This window comes from Aquarana catesbeiana, linkage group LG01 (assembly GCF_042186555.1).
Source record: "Aquarana catesbeiana isolate 2022-GZ linkage group LG01, ASM4218655v1, whole genome shotgun sequence".
Lineage (NCBI taxonomy): Eukaryota > Metazoa > Chordata > Amphibia > Anura > Ranidae > Aquarana > Aquarana catesbeiana.
The window spans coordinates 175,885,641-175,905,997 of NC_133324.1; the positions used below are offsets into that span (position 1 = coordinate 175,885,641).

The window sequence follows — 20,357 nt, forward strand, 5'->3', positions numbered from 1 at the left end:
CTCTAGGTGTCTACTCACCAGATGAAGTTGCCTTGCACTCTCATGCTCGGCAAATAAGCATCAACCCACACAGGGTTAAAAAATTAATCGATCTCCAATCCATAATGTTGATCCCATGGAAGTGCCACATATAAAAAATAAAGTGCTCCAATAGTGCAGTATTATTTGATCAAAATGTATTAAAGTTAAAAACTTCAAGACTTAAATTAAATCAGATAAATTACACATGTAATGAATCCACTGCAGCAGCATGAGATCGGCATATCATGGTCACAGGGGACCCATTGTGTGTATAGGGGATCCCAGGAGGAAGTTGTGATGACAAAATACGTCGGGACTAGGCTGTATGGCAACCAGGAGTAACATCAGATGCAATACCGGAAGTGATTCTCCGACTGTGACGATGTCTGTGTGGGTGAGATACCGCTATACACACGTTGGGTCCGCTGTGACCATGATATGCCGGTCTTATACTGCTGCAGTGGATTCATTACATGCGTAATTTATCTGACTTAATTTGATTGCAATATTTTAAGTTTTTTAACCTTAATAAATTTTGATCAAACGTTACTGCACTATTGGAGTACTTTATTTTTTATATGTGGAGTTTCCATGGGATCAACATTATGGATTGGAGATTGATGGATTTGTTAACCCTGTGTGGGTTGATGCTTATTTGCCGAGCATAAGAGCAAGGCAAGTTCATCTGGTGAGTGAACACCTAGAGGGGAGCGGAGTCACTAATTGCAGGCGGTGTGGTGGATGAACTTAATTTAAACCTGCTTATTATCCTCTGTGAACCCTTATTGATGTCCAAATATCATATTTGAAGGACTGATTCAATCTGTGGACTTTGTTTATTGTTATTCATATTTCACAGATTATCACTTGTCTCCGGGTGATTTGTCATTTATGGTTTAGTGTTCATTTACTTATATACATTTTTTGTGTATTTTTTGTTAACACACAGCGCCACTACTTACTATATCACTATATTTGTTTATATGGTAGATTTATGATAATTTGCTATTCAAGTGGCGGCTTTATCACTTTACTTCAGTGTTTTTATTTACCCATTGATTTGTTCCTGGCAAAATGGTGGGACCTATAGTGTGGGTGGACGTAACTTTTGGACCCTTTGGTTTTAACTAAAAATGCATATTGGCAGGAAGCTTTTACATCATTTTGAGGGAAAGTGGAGGTGGTTATCTGGTCTCATGTGCTGTATAGCTGAAATGTTCTTAACATACACAGTCCTTGTTATTCCATTCATAATATAAAATGCAATTTTAAAAAGCAAGTTTAGTTTATTTACTGAATAAGCTGCGCTTTTATTTCACTGCATTTAACATTCCCAGTGTAACAAAATGACTTTCAATTTGTAAAACTACTCCACGCTGTATTTCCTTTTTTTTTTTCCAAAAAATTTATTTTTTCTGGAAAAAAACAGGGGGAACATGTTTTTTTCTCATGGCTTCCACATTTCTGGAAATTTGAAATCTCTATATGTGATATAATAAACAGTACATAATAATACACCTTTTCTATGCAGCTTATATATCTAATAAGCAATCAGAAAGAAGTGGAGTGTAAGGTCGATGTCAGATAGGAAATATCACAGGGAGAGTGTTTTTATTCAGAAAAACGCTACATTTTTATCCCATTCTAAGTGTCAAGAGTGATTCTATAAATGGCTAAGCAGAGACTATTGCACTCCACGAATGCCACTTTTTTTGTGGTTTTAATAGTGCTTATGCAACAGTGTGAAAGCAATTCTTATTCAAGGTTATTCTGAACTGATGTCCATAAACATGAGAATGAAATAATCATTCTGTAAATGATCAATACACTTTTGTACAGTGTATATTTATGTAGTTGGGAAGAAGGTCTAGACCTTGTACACCTTTGGAGTGTGTTGTTTTTTTTTCACACATAATGTGAATTGTATTAGGGCAGCTACTAGGGATGAGTTTTTTGTTCGGGTCGAACATGAGTTCGACTCGAACATTGGCTGTTCGCCCATTCGTCGATAACCGAACATTATGGGCTGTTCGCGCCAAATTCGAGCTGCGTGTAACGGCCCATAATGCACTGCGGGAGCGCAGTGCATTGCTGTATGATGATTGGCCAAAGCATGCACCATGACCTGCATGCTTTGGACAATCTCAGCGCCCTCAGCGCCCAGTGCGCGCAGGGTGCCTTTTGCCAATCATGGCTCAGGGGTCTAAGTCGACGCCCCACACTATATAAGGCTGCCTGCACGTCGGCCCCGTGTAGTGTGTTGTTGGCATGGACGGAGAGAGAGTGTCATTTAGATTGAGCAGGCAGGCAGGTTATTCAGTTAGCTGCAGTGTATTTAACATATATATACAGACAGTCATATATATATATTTATATATATATATATATATATATATATATATATATATATATATATATATATATATATATATATATCCACTGCATACAGTTTAGCTATATCTGACTGCAAGCCGTTCCTGGTGTACTTTTTCTAATATACTTCTGGCAGGCAGGTTATTCAGTTAGCTGCAGTGTATTTAATATATGTATATACAGACAATCTCGTATATATATATATATATATATATATATATATATATATATATATATATATATATATATATATATATAAAAATATCCACTGTATCCAGTTTAGATATATATGACTGCAGGCCGTTCCTGGTGTACTTTTTCTAATATACTTCAGGCGGTGTACACAGTACACAGTACTGTGCACCCATAGTGCAGTTGCTACTACTTTTCTGGTGGTGTACACAGTACACCCATATTTATTGTTACACTTCTGTTGGTGTACACAGTACCGTGCACCCATAGTGCAGTTGCTATTACTTTTCTGGTGGTGTACACAATACAGTACACCCATAATTGTTATTACACTTCTATTGGTGTACACAGTACCATGCACCCCTAGTGCAGTTGCTACTACTTTTCTGGTGGTGTACACAATATAATACACCCATAGTTGTTATTACACTTCTGTTGGTGCATGGTACACAGTACCGTGCACCCCTAGTGCAGTTGCTACTACTTTTCTGGTGGTGTACACAGTACACAATACATACAGTGCACCCATATTTGTTATTATACTTCTGTTGGTGTACACAGTACTGTGCACCCCTAGTGCAGTTGCTACTACATTTATGGTGGTGTACACAGTACACAATAAATACAGTACACCCATAGTTGTTATTACACTTCTGTTGGTGTACACAGTACCGTGCACCCGTAGTGTACTACTTTTCTGGTGGTGTACACAGTACACAATACATACAGTGCACCCATAGTTGTTATTAAACTTCTGTTGGTGTACACAGTACCGTGTACCCCTAGTGCAGTTGCTACTACTTTTCTGGTGGTGTACACAATACAATACACCCATGGTTGTTATTACACTTCTGTTGGTGTACACAGTACCGTGCACCCTTAGTTCAGTTGTTACTGCTTTTCTGGTGGTGTACACAATACAGTACACCCAAAGTTGTGATTGCATTTCTGTTAGCGTGCACTGTACCGTGCACCCCTAGTGCAGTTGCTACTACTTTTCTGGTGGTGTACACAATACAATATACCCATAGTTGTTATTACACTTCTGTTGGTGTACACAGTACCATGCACCTGTAGTGTTTTACTTTTTGGTGGTGTACACAGTACACCATACATACAGTGAACCCATAGTTGTTATTAAACTTCTGTTGGTGTACACAGTACCGTGCACCCCTAGTGCAGTTGCTACTACTTTCCTGGTGGTGTACACAATACATACAGTGCACCCATAGTTGTTATTACACTGCTGTTGGAGTACACAGTAACGTGCACCCCTAGTGCAGTTTTACTACTTTTTTGGTGGTGTACAGAGTACACAATACATATAGTACACCCATAGTTGTTATTAAACTTCTGTTGGTGTACACGGTGCTGTGCACCCCTAGTGCAGTTGCTACTACTTTTCTGGTGGTGTACACAATACAATACACGCATAGTTGTTATTACACTTCTGTTGGTGTACACAGTACTGTGCACCCTTAGTGCAGTTGCTACTGCTTTTCTGGTGGTGTACACAATACAGTACACCCATAGTTGTTATTACACTTCTGTTAGTGTACACTGTACCCTGCACCCCTAGTGCAGTTGCTACTACTTTTCTGGTAGTGTACACAATACAGTACACCCATATTTGTTATTACACTTCTGTTGGTGTACACAGTCCTGTGCTCCCCTAGTGCAGTTGCTACTACTTTTCTGGTGGTGTACACAGTACACAATACATACAGTACACCCATAATTGTTATTACACTTTTGTTGGTGTGCACAGTACCGTGCTCCCGTAGTGTACTACTTTTCTGGTGGTGTACACAGTACACAATACATACAGTGCACCCATAGTTGTTATTAAACTTCTGTTGGTGTACACAGTACCGTGCACCCCTAGTGCAGTTGCTACTACTTTCCTGGTGGTGTACACAATACATACAGTGCACCCATAGTTGTTATTACACTTCTGTTGGTGTACACAGTAATGTGCACCCCTAGAGCAGTTTCTACTACTTTTCTGTTGGTGTACACAGTACACAATACATACAGTACACCCATAGTTGTTATTACACTTCTGTTGGTGTACACAGTACCGTGCACCCATAGTGTACTACTTTTCCAATGGTGTACACAGTACACAATACATACAGTGCACCCATAGTTGTTATTACACTTCTGTTGGTGTACAAAGTACTGTGCACCCCTAGTGCACTTGCTACTACTTTTTTGGTGGTGTACACAGTACACAATACAGTGTAGTGTGGTTTTGCTAAACAAAATTTACAGAATGTCCGGAAGGTCACCAAGGAGAGGCAGACACTCACAGGCCACTAAAAGAGGGCAAGCAGGCTTTGTGTCTACAGTCGACAGTGCTAGTCATGGACACGGTGCATCCCCAGCATGTGGCCGTGGGGCACGCTTGTCCTTTTTTTCTGCAGCTGGCCGTGTTATTGAGCCACAACATGCAGAAGTGTTGGTGGAATGGATAACAAAGCCCTCCTGATCCTCCTCATCCTCTGTCACCCAGGATCAGAGTAGTTTTCCTGCCAATGCAGCTGCCAAAGCGGCCTATTCCATCGGCTCCATGTCAACAGTCACTCCTTCCCTAGCCCCACCATCATGCACGGAGGAGTCCCCCGAACTATTAGACCACAGTGTCAGGTACATGCTGCAGGAGGATGCACAGTGATCTGAAGGCTCCGATGAAGGTACCCAGGTTGAGGAAGGGAGTAATGTGAGCCTAGAGAGAGGGGGTGCCCAAAAAGGTCAAGAAACTGGCAGTCATGTTCCCCCAGCTGCAGCATACTGCCAAGTTTCCTCCAGTGATGAGGAGGGAGGGGATGATGAGGTCACTGACTCTACTTGGGTGCCTGATAGAAGAGAGGAGGAGGCACAACTCCAATGAGGCAGGATGCCCTCCAGGGGGCAGCTTAAGGGCAGCCACCCTATTGCATCACACCGCAGAGCTAAGCAGGTGCAGGGTGCTGCTGACTCCCCACATATTTTGAAAAGTTCTTTGATGTGGGCCTTTTTTGATATGTGTGCACCGTTGCTGTTTGCAACATATGTCTGAAGCATATAAAGCGTGGCCAAAACAGCAGCCATTTCGGCACCACATGCTTGACCAGACATATGACGACCTCCCATGCAGTCCGTTGACAACAGGACTTAAAAGACCCACATCAAAGAACAAGGTGGACCTCTCCTTGCTCCTCATCAGCTGGGATCTCCAACCCCACTATACATCCAGTCCTTTCAGAAACCTGCACTGAGTGGATGGAAGGTATAGAAATAGGTGTCCCAAGTACTTGTGGCCAATCTGCTAGCAGTACACCAACATCGGATTTTAGCAGGCAAATTTCCCTACCCCAGTTGCTAAACCGTCAAAAGAAATTTGGTCCCAGACATCCACATGCTCGGCGTCTGAATGCGAGCTTGGCCAAATTGCTAGCACTGCAACTGCTGCCTTTTCAGCTGGTAGACTCTGCCCCCTTTCGTGAATTTGTGGAATGTGTGGTACCTCAGTGGCAGGTTCCCAAACGCCATTTCTTTTCACGGAAGGCCATTCCGGCTCTCTACCAGCATGTGGAAGGCAATGTCTTGGCCTCGTTGGACAGGGCGGTCAGCAGTAAGGTGCATATTACTGCTGACTTATGGTCCAGCAGGCATGGACAGGGACATTACCTTTCTTTCACGGCACACTGGATAACTCTGCTGGCAGCTGGGGAGGATGCAGGACAGGGTTCAGTGTTGTTGGAGCTTGTTCCGCCATCATGCCTCCAAAATGCTAGTGGTGATTCTGCCACAGCTCTCTCCTCCACCCCCTCCTCTTCTTCTTCCTCTATGGCCTCTTCCTCTGCAAATTTCTCCTCTGAACCAGCAGTGCTCCGTAGGCATTCAAGGGGTTACACAAGTACTCAGGCAAAAAGATGCCATGTGCTACTTGAGTTGGTCTGCTTAGGGGACAGGAGCCACACTGGGGCAGAGATTCTGTCAGCTCTGCAGGGGCAGGCTCGGAGGTGGTTGACATTTAAAGAGAATGCAACCTGCCCAAGAACCACCTCATTTGTGACATGCCCACCAGGTGGAACTCAACGTTGGCAATGCTGCAGCAGCTGCACATGCAGCAGAGGGCCAGCAATGAGTACCTGTGTGAGTATGGCACCAGGACAGGGTCGGGGAGCATGGCTTTTTTTCGCCACGCCAGTGGCTACTAATCAAGGATGCATGCACTGTCCTATCACCATTTGAGGAGGCCATGAGGATGGTGAGCAGTGACAGTGCATGCATCAGTGATACTGTCCCTCTTGTCTTTCTGTTGGAGCACACACTTCGCAGAATAATGGACAGGGCACTTGAGGCAGAACAGCGGGAGGAAGAGGAGGACTTCCTTACCTCTCAAGGCCCCCTTTATCCAGATACTAGTATTCCTGCAGGCTCGCTGATCACACAGGAAGAAGAAGAGGAGGAGGATTGTGTCAGCATGGAGGTGGAGGATAACACTCAGCATCAGCAGCAGTCTTCAAGGGATCGTTTGTAGTCCCCAGAAACCCATGGAGTTGTACGTGGCTGGGAGGAGGTGGTTGAGGATCAGGTTATCCTTAGTGACCCAGAGGACTCAGGATGGAATGCCTCTGCAGACTTATGCTGTATGGCCTCCCTGATCCTGCAAAGCCTGCAAAAGGACCCTAGGATTTGTGGTATCAAGGAGAGGGATCATTACTGGCTGGCAACCCTTCTTGATCCACGTTACAAGGGTAAGGTTGCAGAACTTATCCAGCCTTTCGCAGAGGGAGCAGAGGATGAAACATCTTTGCGAGGCCTTGCAGAAAGCTTTGTGTAATGCGTTTCCAGAGCCTGGGAGGTTACAATTTCCTGGTGCTGGACAACGTGTTGCTGAGGCTTCGTTCAGTCACAGAAAGAGCAGTGGAGAAGGTGGCCGGCTGACCGATGCCTTCAGACTATTCTTCAGTCCTCAGCGCCCAGGTCTGATCGGTTCCAGCAACCATCACCAGTGTCTGAATTATATGGTGCAGGAATATCTAGGGGCAAGATCAGACTTGGAGACCTTTCCACCAGAACATCCACTGGGTTACTGGGTCTTGAGGATGGACCACTGGCCAGAGCTTGCTCAATATGCAATTGAGCTACTGGCCTGTCCTGCATCCAGCGTTCTTTCTGAACGCACATTCAGTGCTGCTGGAGGCTTTGTAACCAATCACAGAGTGTGCCTGTCCACAAACTCTGTTGATTGGCTCACATTCATAAAAATTAATCAGTCTTGGATCACCAGCTACCAAGCACCTGATGCTGATGTAACCGATTGATTTTTCTATGGATGTGGGATCCCTTGAAGACTGCATCTTATTAATCTTATTATGCTGAGTGACTATCCTATTCCTCCTCAATCTTCATGATGATAGCTTCTAGGAAAATTTTCGGTTCAGGGCACCACCACCACTGCCTAAGGCCCAATTTTTCTGCCCCTCTGTAACAGGGGAGTGTAATTACAATTTTTGATCTAATATTTCACAGCGGGGCCTGTTGCTGCGCTCAACAAAAGTATATATGAGGCTTTACAGTGATGTACCACCACCACCACCGCCTAAGGCCCAATTTTTTATGCACCTGTTTAACAGGGGCGCGTTATTACAATTTTTGCTCCAATATCTCACAGTAGGGCCTGTTCCTGCGCTCAACAAAAGTATCCTTGAGGCTTTACATTGTTGTGCCACCACCACCACCAACACCGCCTAAGGCCCAATTTTTATGCCCCTGTTTAACAGGGATGTGTAATTACAATTTTTGATCTAATATTTCACAGCAGGGCCTGTTCCTGCACTTAACAAAAGTATCTGTGAGGCTTTACAGTATTGTGCCACCACCACCACTGCCTAAGGCCCAATTTTTATTCCCCTGTTTAACAGGGCTGCGTAATTACAATTTTTGATCTAATATTTCACAGCAGGGCCTGTTCCTGCGCTCAACAAAAGTATCTGTGAGGCTTTACAGTGTTGTGCCACCACCACCGTCTAAGGCCCAGTTTTTATGCCCCTGTTTAACAGGGTGGCATAATTACAATGCTTGATATAATATTTCACAGCAGGGCCTGTTCCAGTACCCACCAAGAGTAACTGTGAGGGCTTACAGTGTTCTGGTACCACCAACACCTAAGGCCCAATTTTCCGCAGAGTGTATAGGGCAGGCTGTATAGTATATACAGGCGGTCCCCTATTTTCAAACATCCGACTTACAAATGACTCCTACTTAGAAACGGAGGGAGACTACAGGAAGTGAGAGGAAATCTACCCCTAGGAAGGGAAATTCTCTCCTGTAAGAGTTATGGGAAAAAGGTGTCTCCACTGATGCTTTATCACCAATCCTTGTTTCCCTAATAACCCCAAATTTTCTAAATCCAATTGTCATTGGGACAGAAAGTGAGGTGAAATCTTCTGAACAGACAGCAAAAAAAATGTTACAGGGGTGATGATAACCCTTCCCTATATTAACCAAAAAGCTTAAAAATAGATTTTTTTGCTGGAGTTACACTTACAAAATGTACCTGTTCCAAATTACAAACAGATTCAACTTAAGAACAAACCTACAGTCCCTATCTTGTTTGTAACATGCGGGGGGGACTGCCTGTATACTGCTGCTGTTCAGAGTATATAGGGCTTGGGGGCCCCACGCCTTTTATTTTTTATTTTTTGGGTGCGGGGTTCCCCTTAATATCCATACCAGACCCAAAGGGCCTGGTAATGGGCTGGGGGGGGGGGGGGAAACATTACATTACAGCCAGCAGTTTTAAATGACTTTAATTCCTTTAGAAATGTCATTTTGTGCAGTGACTGTTCTAAACACGGGAAAAATGCACCACTTTACAGGCATACTATAGTCACCCCCAGGGACGATATTTAAAGGAATATTTCACTTTTATTGTTTCACGTTAAGCATTATTAAAATCACTGCTCCCGAAAAAAAACTGCAGTTTTTAAAACTTTTTTTTGCATTGATACATGTCCCCTGGGGCAGGACCCGGGTCCCCAAACACTTTTTATGACAATAACTTGCATATTAGCCTTTAAAATTAGCACTTTAGATTTTTCACGTTCAAGTCCCATAGACTTTAATGGTGTTCGCACAAATTTTTTGCCTGCTTTTGTCATGTTCTGCCTCAAACCGAACCGGGGGCTCATCCCTAGCAGCTACGTTGCCTCAGGGCATTGGAGTGACATTTAAAATGAATGTCGTAGCAATACGTACTTCACTGCAATAGACCACACCACAAAGGTGTGTATGGGCCCTGAGCAAACATTGGCCTTGAAAACGAAAGAAAGGCTTGGGGGCTAGCACAGTGTATATGCAATGTATATGCAGGAAGCAGGTTTGTGGTACTGTAATGGTTACTATTCCATACCGTATGTTATCATATGTGCAATAACGCTGTGTCATTAACAGGCAACCTAATGCACTAAAGCAAAGCAGACCTTTATATTAAGACCTATGACAGATCTGTTCAACTGTAAGCCTATTAGTAGCTGGTGTGTCTTCTAGCTACAGTGCCCTTGTGCCTCAGAGAACAGTTTCTCAGATACTCAGAGACTCAGATGCCGCTTCCATAATAGCTCATCCACCTTTAACTTTGGTTGTTTGGTAGTATGTAGTCCCGACATGAGTTTGTTTCTTGTGTTTGATTTTCTGCAGGAAAAAGGGAACTGATGCTACATTTTGTGTGTGGCATTTTCACTTGGGGGCTATTTGACCACTAAAACTGTAGAGGGTGGTAACGACTGCACCAATGCTAATCTGGTTAGATTTATATATTGACAAGACACTCCTGCCACTAGTCTTAGCTCAAGTAAACAGTAATGCTCCAATGAGAAAATCTATTTTAGCTCCTTTCCTAACATTGGGTGACCAGGATGTGCTGCGGCCATAACAGATTTCCCCTATACATACCATTTATCCTCCTTTTGCCATTATAATTGGTACAACTAGCCAACAGTCCTCTCATGTCAATGGACATCTCTAGATAATCAATTTTTTGTTGGTTACAAAAGTAATGAAAGACAATGCCTATGAAAATTACCTCTTTTGATCATTTTCGGAGTAGACATTTCTGTTTTTTCTAAAGATTCATCAGCTTTTTCTTCAGTTTTGGCATTATTGTCTTCAGAATCTGATTTTGGCAAGCAAGGAATGTGACATGTTATTGACTCAAATGAAGTCCCTGGTATAGCACTGTCAGAACTGTATCTTGGCGATGTGTTGTTGCTTTCCTCAGGATCAGGACACAGGTTCCCATCAATTTCCTTTATACATGTATCCTCTATTACATTGCTTTGGTTTTCCATCAATAAGAAAGCTTCAAATGTCTCAGAAGTCTCTGAAGAAATATCCTTACATGTCAATGGTGTCTGGTCCTCAAAGGAACTATGAATTTTATTTTCTCCATCTGGTTCTTCAACATCTGATACAGGTGTCAGTATTGAGTCCCTATGAACCATGGAGTACTTAAAGTCTTTTAGAGGTTCTTTTTGAAGCCTAGAGGTTGTTGCATCATTGTCACCTTGAATTAGCACCCTTTGGTCTAAGTCTCCAGTCACAACTGTTATAACAGATCCTCTTCTCTTTTTGGTTGTATTTTCCGCACCTGGACTCTGGTTTATTTTTTTTACTTGTTGATCTGACAGGGGAAGACATTCAGCAGGTATACTACTACTGTTTTTCCCTAGAATGTAGTCCCTTGAAGTACTTCGGGATGGCGGAGTAACTTGAATTAAAACATTTTTTGTTTGTAAATCAGACAGGTCATGAACCTCCATAAGATTGTCACTATCTAACATGTCTTCATCAAATCCACTCTCAGTAAGCTCTATGTGTTCATCAGCATTTTTTATTAGATCCTCTAGGTCTTCCTCATCCAGCTGTTTGTTGTCAACTTCTACATGCTGAAAAGAATACAAGGAACATCTATCTGAGTTCTCAGTTTTATCTGGAATATCTGTTTGGCTACTGTTAACATCTCCTTGCACAACATAGGAGATGGTCTTATTTTCAAAGGGGATCTGATCTTCATGACCATTGACACAGTCTTTAAATGGTAAAGGCATTGCAGACTGCACAAGCTCTTCTTTACTAATATGTTGTAGATTTTCATGCTCTACTGATTGTGGCATTCTCAAAGCTGAATGTTTTTCTGTGTCATAAAAAGGGTATCTTAGGCGACTGAAATTTACAAATGGATCATAGTACATTTCTGGAAGTGTTCTCCGTCTCATTACTTTGGTTTTGAGATGAGAATTGCTCATTCTCCACTGGCAGCAGTTGGATGGATTCAACTTTAGCTCTTTGTTGGAGACAAATGGAACGTGACTGAAATTAGTTTTATTTGGCCTAACTGGTTCCTTAGAGTATTTCTTCCAGTTCCCCAAGTATTGCAAAGGGTGATTTTCACCTGGCTTAGCTATACTTTCTCCTCCACAAACCTTGCCTTTTAACTGCCTTGGCTCAGTTTCCAACTCAGAACAAGATGATGATACTGGAGAATATGGTCCTTTTACGAAATCTTTGAGAAGTAAGGCCTCATCTTCTACATTCGTATTTGGGAATACTTCCTCTTCATCAGCAAACTCTGCAGGAGGTGGAACATGACCACACCATTCAGGGCATCTATAGTTTGTGCAAAATCCTTTCCTTTCATTGACACTAAAATCTGAAACAGGGTATGAACTACATGATCCTATGGTTGACCTGTAATCTGTGGTTTGGGTAAAGCCACTTCCAAATACATCTTCTGTTTTCTTTTTTACTTTATCAGATTCTATGCGAACCATTAGACTCTGGCGGACAGCTTTATAGCTGACTTCAATACCTTCCCCAATTATTTCTAATTTTATTAAAGGATTATCACATGTCTGTTCTGTCGGTGATGAAATATTGGCATCTTTTTCATAATCAGATACAAAATCCCATATGTGATCAGCATGGTGTTGGCTCTGTTGGTGTTGCCTATCGTGATAACTTCGGCTTTTCTTAAGACATTTTCCATTGGTTATAACCACATGAGTCCTGCTATTTGGCGCTAGTATTTTGTTTATTTCCACATTCAAGTGAACACCATTTGAAGTCACTTGTGCTGTAAATTCTCCACCTTCGGTGTCTGCTTGCTCCTCAGGATCACAGTGGAATTCATTTCTCTCACTTTGTAACACCATAGAGCTATCTTCCAATATCACTTTAACAAAGTTCTCTGATTTATCTAAAGGTTTTTCTAAAGGACTTGATGCTGTTTTAGAATATTCCGAGTTGTGCTGAACATCCCGATTGTTCCCTTCGTAGATCTGTGGATGTGTTTTATTAGGTGAGGTAGATGAAAATGAATAATCATTTAATTGGTCCATTTTGCCATCTTTAGGAACCATATCTGTTTTCTGATCAGATGATTTTCTTTGGCAATGGCAAACAAATGAAAACTGTTCATCTATGAAGCAAAGTTAAATAAGACCTTATTTATTGAGAAAACACAGATTAGGCTAATATCTATTCACATGTGTCTATGTACTACAATAGTAAGTAACATTAAATATATTTATAAAATGCAATCATAATGCAATTAAGATTTCCAAATCTTCTTGCATGTGTGTGTATTGCATCAGTAAAGAGGTACATGTTCTTACTGCTACTATAGACAGACAGATACCCAGAAAGACAAGGAGAATGGGTAAAAAGTGACATACCGTATCTATCTATCTATCTATCTATCTATCTATCTATCTATCTATCTATCTATCTATCTATCTATCTATCTATCTATCTATCTATATATATTGCAAACGTGTGTATCACAGCTGCTCCAACTAAGTATGTGTATACACTGCCACCTAGTGTAACCAATTTAAGTGAAAAAAATAACAGCACTATGATATTATTGAAGCATGTATTTTACAGATATTTGGGGAACGTCACACAAAACATTTTTTTCATAGCGCTGTTAATTTTTTCATTTTACCTGGTTTGAAAACAAACATAGAAGGGCTGTACGCTGATTATGTCACTCAATTTGTGATTTATTGCACCTGGCTGGCTAGATGACAGTCCCGGCTTATGGCCAAACCCCTCTAATGCGTTTCACTCCAATAGGGTTAAATATGGCTCCTCTTTGCTTGTGTGCTGGATGAGTCCCTCCAGACGAGCGGCAGCACTGGCACCTGGTTTGTTACTCAGACTTTACACTCGTCAATAAAACAGGTGTTATATCAGAAAAAGCAAATGTAGAGTAATAAGTAAGCAATAATAAGCAATAAGCAATGAAATAAGTGCGCTAAAATTAACTTCCTAATGTGAAAATATAAATTAATAATGTGCAGATAACAGGACCATAGCATCTCAACCTTAAACAATAAAATATTCTCCTAGAATGTAGGGCATAAATAGTCCTAAATGGGTGTATAAACCAAGTCCAAAAAAAATCAAAAAAAGTCAGTCAGTCGCTCACCGCGATCTCTCTCCTCACACCGTACACCGTGTACCAAACAGGCACATCGGATGACGCCACTGGCTCCTCCCGACGCATTGCGTCACATTTCATGTGACTTTATCAAGTCTGAATGCCTTATGACTGCCTTATGCGCTGATACTTTGTATCTCATAGTGAGTGCATCCGCTTATATGCAGTAAGGAGATGGATACAATGTTGTGGTTCATTGCGCAATGATGTTTTTTCTTTTGGTTGCATGAACGAAATTTACCACTGGAGGATTTCATAACAAAAAGTCTGGCCAAACAGCAGTGCAGTGGAGAAACTTAGGGTGAAGACAACTGCCCATTGAGTGAAGTAGGCACCCTGGAACCGCTGTAGTTTTTCTATGCTTTGTTAGGATTTTTTTTGGTTTGGTTTATACACCCATTTAGGACTATTTATGCCCTACATTCTAGGAGAATATTTTATTGTTTAAGGTTGAGATGCTATGGTCCTGTTATCTGCCTTAACACATCATTAATTTATATTTTCACATTAGGAAGTTAATTTTAGCGCACTTATTTCATTGTTTATATTTATTCATTTGAGTGGTATCAGAACACTTGCACATAGGTGCGGCTTGAATATTTAGTTATTTCCTATGGTATTGTTTATGATTCTTTTTTATTTTATTCATTATGGATATTTTACAGTAATCGATAATATATCATATTAGCGCTTGAGTACACTATTGCTATAAATGTAGAGTAGGGATTTGTAATTACAAAGGAATAACTTAGTTTTGGAATTTGATATTCTTTTATTCTACCAGGATATACACTACAGCACATACTTCAATGTAATTATGCATATTGCTGTTACTTACAGTCATCACTGTCTGAACCTTTTCTGTTCTTGTTTTTCCTTCTTTTTCGACTCATCCCGTCTTTGTGAAAACTTCCACCTGCATCACAAATAATGGCTTTAGAATAACATGTAAGAAAAGAAAAAGAAGGGAAGAAACTACAAAGGAGAGAAAAATGGAATTTCTGAACATTCTATGGTCTCAAATGGTCTAATGTATACAGGCCGGAGTTCAAAATTTCTAAATTTTCATCTTCAGTGCACTCTTCCCCCCTCCACTTACAGTTGTCTGTATACTCACAGATCTCAACATTTTACAAAACAAAATAATTATGCCATGATAATAAAGGAAGTGCATTCTGTTTTCCCATTTTTTTGTTTGCCTGTCCTCTTGAGAGAAACCATGCCTTTCCATATTTCTTTATTTATGTTCAAATGGGTTGAAAAGCAAGGTTCAATATACTGCATATCTAATTATAATTGAAATCATAACGTAACGTTGTGCTCATTGCCCACTTCCCACCACTTCATATTTCTCTTTCATGAGAGGCAGCAGATGTAATAAACACAATGGGGTTGATTTACTAAAGACATATAGGCTGTTCAATTACAAGGATATATGCACTATTCAAGGGAATTTGGTGACATTTAATTTGGCAAAGAATAATGTGCAAGGAAAAAAAAAAAAAAAAAAGCAGCATTTTGCTTGCACATGATTAAATGATGGAAGTCAGCAGAGCTTCATCATATTTACTAAGCTCTTCCCTGTCTAAATGCAATTTTCCTTGCAGTGAGTATATTTACCTTTAATAAATTAACTCTATATATATATATATATATATATATATATATATATATATATATTTATTTATTAAGTTATGTAATATATATAGAAAGCAAAGACAAATCACTGGAATATTTGATAAATATTTGATATACAAATGCGCATGTACAAGTGCTTGTAGATATACAAAAATTGTACATGTACATCGTAGAACAAACAAACAAACAATCGAGCCCCTTGCCCCTTCCTACAAAATCACACGCTTGTGGGATATGTGAAAAAATTCAAAATTCAAAATAAAATTCAATAAAATTCATAATTCAAAATAGCAAAACACAGTCCGATTATTTCAGGTGTGCTATCATACAATAGTGCAACACAGTCCAATTAATCTAAGTGTGCTGTGTGCTAAGTGTGCTGTCATACAATACATACATATAAAATGTCAAAGATGAGCTGCAAACGTATGCTAAATCAGCTCCACAATATATGTATAGAAAAAGTCCAAATGGTGCTTGATTCCCACACTGAGATGAAAAGCAGTCACCAACACCTCCACACGTGGAAAAATGGGGGATAAGCAGGTCCCCCTTTGAATCAGACTCTTACCAGAAATAACTGGATAAAAAGCATAAACACCAGAACTTTCCTTGAACACTCTCTCTGGAGGGTTTTCTTCCCAGATCCTGTTACAGCCGGGAGGGTGGATCACACGCTAATGAGCTCACTCCAAAACAAAAGAAAGAACTCCATAGCGTAATCCAGTTTAAAATAATTTCGTGTGGTGCCACCTGATGCGTTTCGTCATCCTGACATCATCTGAGGGTGGACACCCTCAGATGATGTCAGGACGATGAAACACGGCAGGGTGTAGGGCTGCAACTAACGATTATTTTCATTATTGTTTCGATTAATCGATTTAATCTGATAATAACCTTAAAAAAGTGTGGTGTATAATTTAATATGTAAAGTTTAAAAAAAAAAACTATTTTTTTTTTTAAATCTATATGCAGTGGTAAAATAAAATAAATAAATAATATTAAAGTAAATAACCAACTATATGATTAGGGAGCAAAATCTCTAATCCACTCTGAGAATAACAGACAGAAGAGATATATTGTATATACTATTGGAGGTTGACTCAGAGATCACATTTTTTATTTAGACCCCTTTCACACTGGGGCGCATGTAATGTGCCCTGCTCCCACGTAATGTGCCCTGCCCTCATGTGATATGCCCTGCCTCCTTGAAATGTGCCCTGCTCCCACTTAATGTGCCCTGCCCTCATGTAATATGCCCTGCCTCCTTGAAATGTGCCCTGCTCCCACGTAATGTGACCTGCTCCCACGTAATGTGCCCTGCCCTCATGTAATGTGCCCTGCTCCCACATAATGTGGTTTGCCTCCATATAAAAGTTTACTTTAAGTGTAATTGTAATGCCTTCTATTACCTCCAGTCTTTTTAAAACAAACATGTTATACTTACCTGCTCTGTGAAATGGTTTTGCACAGAGCAGCTCTGATTCTTCTCTTCTGGGGTCCCCCACCGATGCTTCTGGCTCCTCCTGCCTTCAGAGTGCCCCAATAGCAAGCTACAAATTATAGTATAGAATGCCCCTATAGCAAGGTAAAAAAACTTATGCCTTTAGACCCACTCACTTCCTGCCCAGGACTACATGTTCCATGAGGCATTGCTTCTCACACATTCACATGTTCTCAGGCACTTACTGACATGTATGGAGGGTGTACTGAAATGTATGTGTGCTGCACTGTATTTCCTGATATGTAAACAAATAATGCAGTCTGTATGCAGGCCAACTAATCGGCTGGCCGATTAATCGATTATGAAAATAGTTGACAACTATTTTCATAATCGATTCATTGTCAAATAATCAATTCATTGTTTCAGCCACACCAGTGTGGGGCCACACGATGTCCATTATTGACGTCAGCATGCCACTCTGGGACACCGCTACTGCTAGAATGCCGAGCTGAGTGTGGTAGGAGACATAAGGCACTGATGTGGATGAGAAGGCCTGACTCACAGTCTCCGCCCTAATTCATCCCAAGGTGTTCTATTGGGTTGAGGTCAGGACTCTGTGCAGGCCAGTCATGTTTCTCTACCCCAAACACGCTCATCCATGTCTTTATGGACCTTGTTTGTGCACTGATGTGCAGTCATGTTGGAACAAGAAGGGGCCATCCTCAAATAGTTCCCACAAAGTAGGGACCATGAAATTGTCTAAAATGTCTTGGTATGCTGACGCCTTAAGAATTCCCTTCACTGGAACTAAGGGGCCAAGCCCAATCCCTGAAAAACAACCCCACGCCATAATACCCCCTCCACCAAATGAATTGGACCAGTGCAAAAGCAAGGTCCATATAGACATGGATGAGCGAGTTTTGGGATGGAGGAACTTGACTGACCTGCACAGAGTCCTGACCTCAACCCGATAGAACACCTTTGGGATGAATTAGAGCGGACACTGTGAGCCAGGCCTTTTCGTCCACATCAGTGTCTGACCTTACAAATGCATTTCTGGAAGAATAGTCAAACATTCCCATAGACACACTCCTAAACCTTGTGGAGAGCCTTCCCAGAAGAGTTTAAGCTGTTGGTTGGGCCAACTCAATATTAAATACTTCGGACTAAGACTGGGATGTCATTAAAGGTCATGTGTGTGTAAAGGCAGACATCACAATACTTTTGGTAATATAATGCGTATATATGCTAGTGTCACTGGTCCCCACTAAGTGTCCAATTGTGTCACTTAATGTCTGATTTGTGTGCTGCAATGTCGCAGTCTGCTAAAAATTGCTGCCATTACTAGTAAAAATAAAAATAAAAATGCCATAAAATTATCCCATAGTTTGTAGACACGATAACGTTTGCGCAAACCAATCAATATACGCTTATTGGGATTTTTTTAATCAAAAAAATGTAGCAGAATACATATTGGCCTAAATTAATGAAGAAATTAGATTTTTTAATTGTTTTTTATTGGATATGTTTTATAACAGAAAGTAAAAAACTATTTTGTTTTTTCAAAATTGTCAGTCTTTTTATGTTCATAGTGCAAAAAAAACTGCAAAGGTGATTAAATACCACCAAAAGAAAGCAGTATTTGTGGGAAAAAAGAATATAAATTTTGTTTGGGTACAGCGTCGCACGACCGCACAATTGTCATTTAAAGCAACGCAGTGCTATATGGCAAAAAATGGCCTGGTCATGAAGGGGTGAAACCTTCCAGGGGCTGAAGTGGTTAAAATATTTTAGGGTAACACCTTTAGGAACTTGTTAAATTACAATTACAGAATGCAAATGAAAATGTAGACTTTATAAAAATATACAGTAATTCTCTTGGGATAAAAAACAAGGACAAAATAGAAGGAAAAACTTAAGGAATATAAGGAGAACCTATTAATCACAAGATGTACAAATTACAGAGGATGGGATTGTACCTTAAATTACCTTTGCTCATAAAGTTCAGAATTTTTAAAAAGAACCAGCCTAAAATGTACAAGGTTACATATGCCAAAGCAGTCTGATCTGACCCAACCTGGTTAATATGCTGTTACCACCCATCTGCATAATTTAAGAGCAATAGTCACATATTGTCCTGCTTTGACAAAGTATAGATAGTTATCTTGATAATTCAGCTGATTTGATTTTGACACACATGAACAAAATATGTTATATATAACAGTACTAGATTGTAATCTTGAGATAAAAGTGAAAAAAAATTTGGACCTCTCTACAGTTGTTAAGTCATTAGCTAAACTGACTACATGAAATAATGAATTAAAAAATAAACAATTTGAACAATGTGAACTATGTTGATGAAAAACAATGTACAACTATCCACAAGACTCGGCATAGGTAATATGAATTAATAACACTAATAATACCCAATAATTACAATTATATAGGTATACAAACTCACCTAGATGATTAGTTATTCCCTTAAGAAATTTCAGATAAAACTGCTAAAAGACAAAAGAGAAACCCAGTACATGTCCAATGTCCAGCTTCGTATTGCTTCTATGCAGATCTATTCCTGTCGCCTAAGCTCAGAATCTGATTACCACCTTTAATCCGAGGTAGAACAAAGATGGTCTCCTTTCTTTAATCAGCCTAGTGATATCAGGCTTCCTTATGCCCTGTACATACGGTCGGATTTTCCGACAGAAAATGTGTGATCGGAGCTTGTTGTCGGAAATTCCAACCGTGTGTGGGCTTCATCTGACTTTTTTCATCGGATTTTCCGACACACAAAGTTTGAGAGCAGGCTATAAAATTTTCCGACAACAAAATCTGATTGCGTCAATTCCGACTGTGTGTGGACAATTCCGACGCACAAAGTGCCACGCATGCTCAGAAGAAATTCCTAAACGGAACAGCTCGGTCTGGTAAAATTAGCGTTCGCAATGGATATAGCACTTTCGTCAGGCTGAAATGTTTAAAATTGTTTAATACAGCGCACTCTCTTCTTCTTTATAATGCTAGAAAAATGAAGTTGTTTTTCTGCTCATATTCACACAGACTTCTCACAAACTTCTTTCTTATTTATCGTGATTTCATCAATATATTTTGATTTGTCACATCTGACAAAAAAGATATATATATATTTTTTTTGGGGGTTTGTATTTTTTTCAAGCCTGATCGTGTTTTTAT

At 40.4% G+C, this 20,357-nt stretch overlaps 1 protein-coding gene across 2 annotated transcripts in view; it reads right to left on the reverse strand.

The window, feature by feature from the left end:
* The window catches only part of LOC141137341 (uncharacterized), a 90,762-nt gene extending 71,029 nt beyond the window's left edge, over positions 1 to 19,733 (reverse strand). For both annotated transcript variants that reach the window (XM_073624578.1, XM_073624577.1), the window contains exons 1-3: positions 19,627 to 19,733; positions 14,922 to 14,999; positions 10,664 to 13,057 (exon numbers count right to left, since the gene is read on the reverse strand). In XM_073624578.1, the coding sequence (XP_073480679.1) occupies positions 10,664 to 13,057; positions 14,922 to 14,976 (2,449 nt within the window). In that variant the 5' untranslated portion in view covers positions 14,977 to 14,999; positions 19,627 to 19,733. The remainder of the gene's footprint in view (positions 1 to 10,663; positions 13,058 to 14,921; positions 15,000 to 19,626) is intronic.
* Between the last annotated feature and the right edge of the window lie 624 nt (positions 19,734 to 20,357).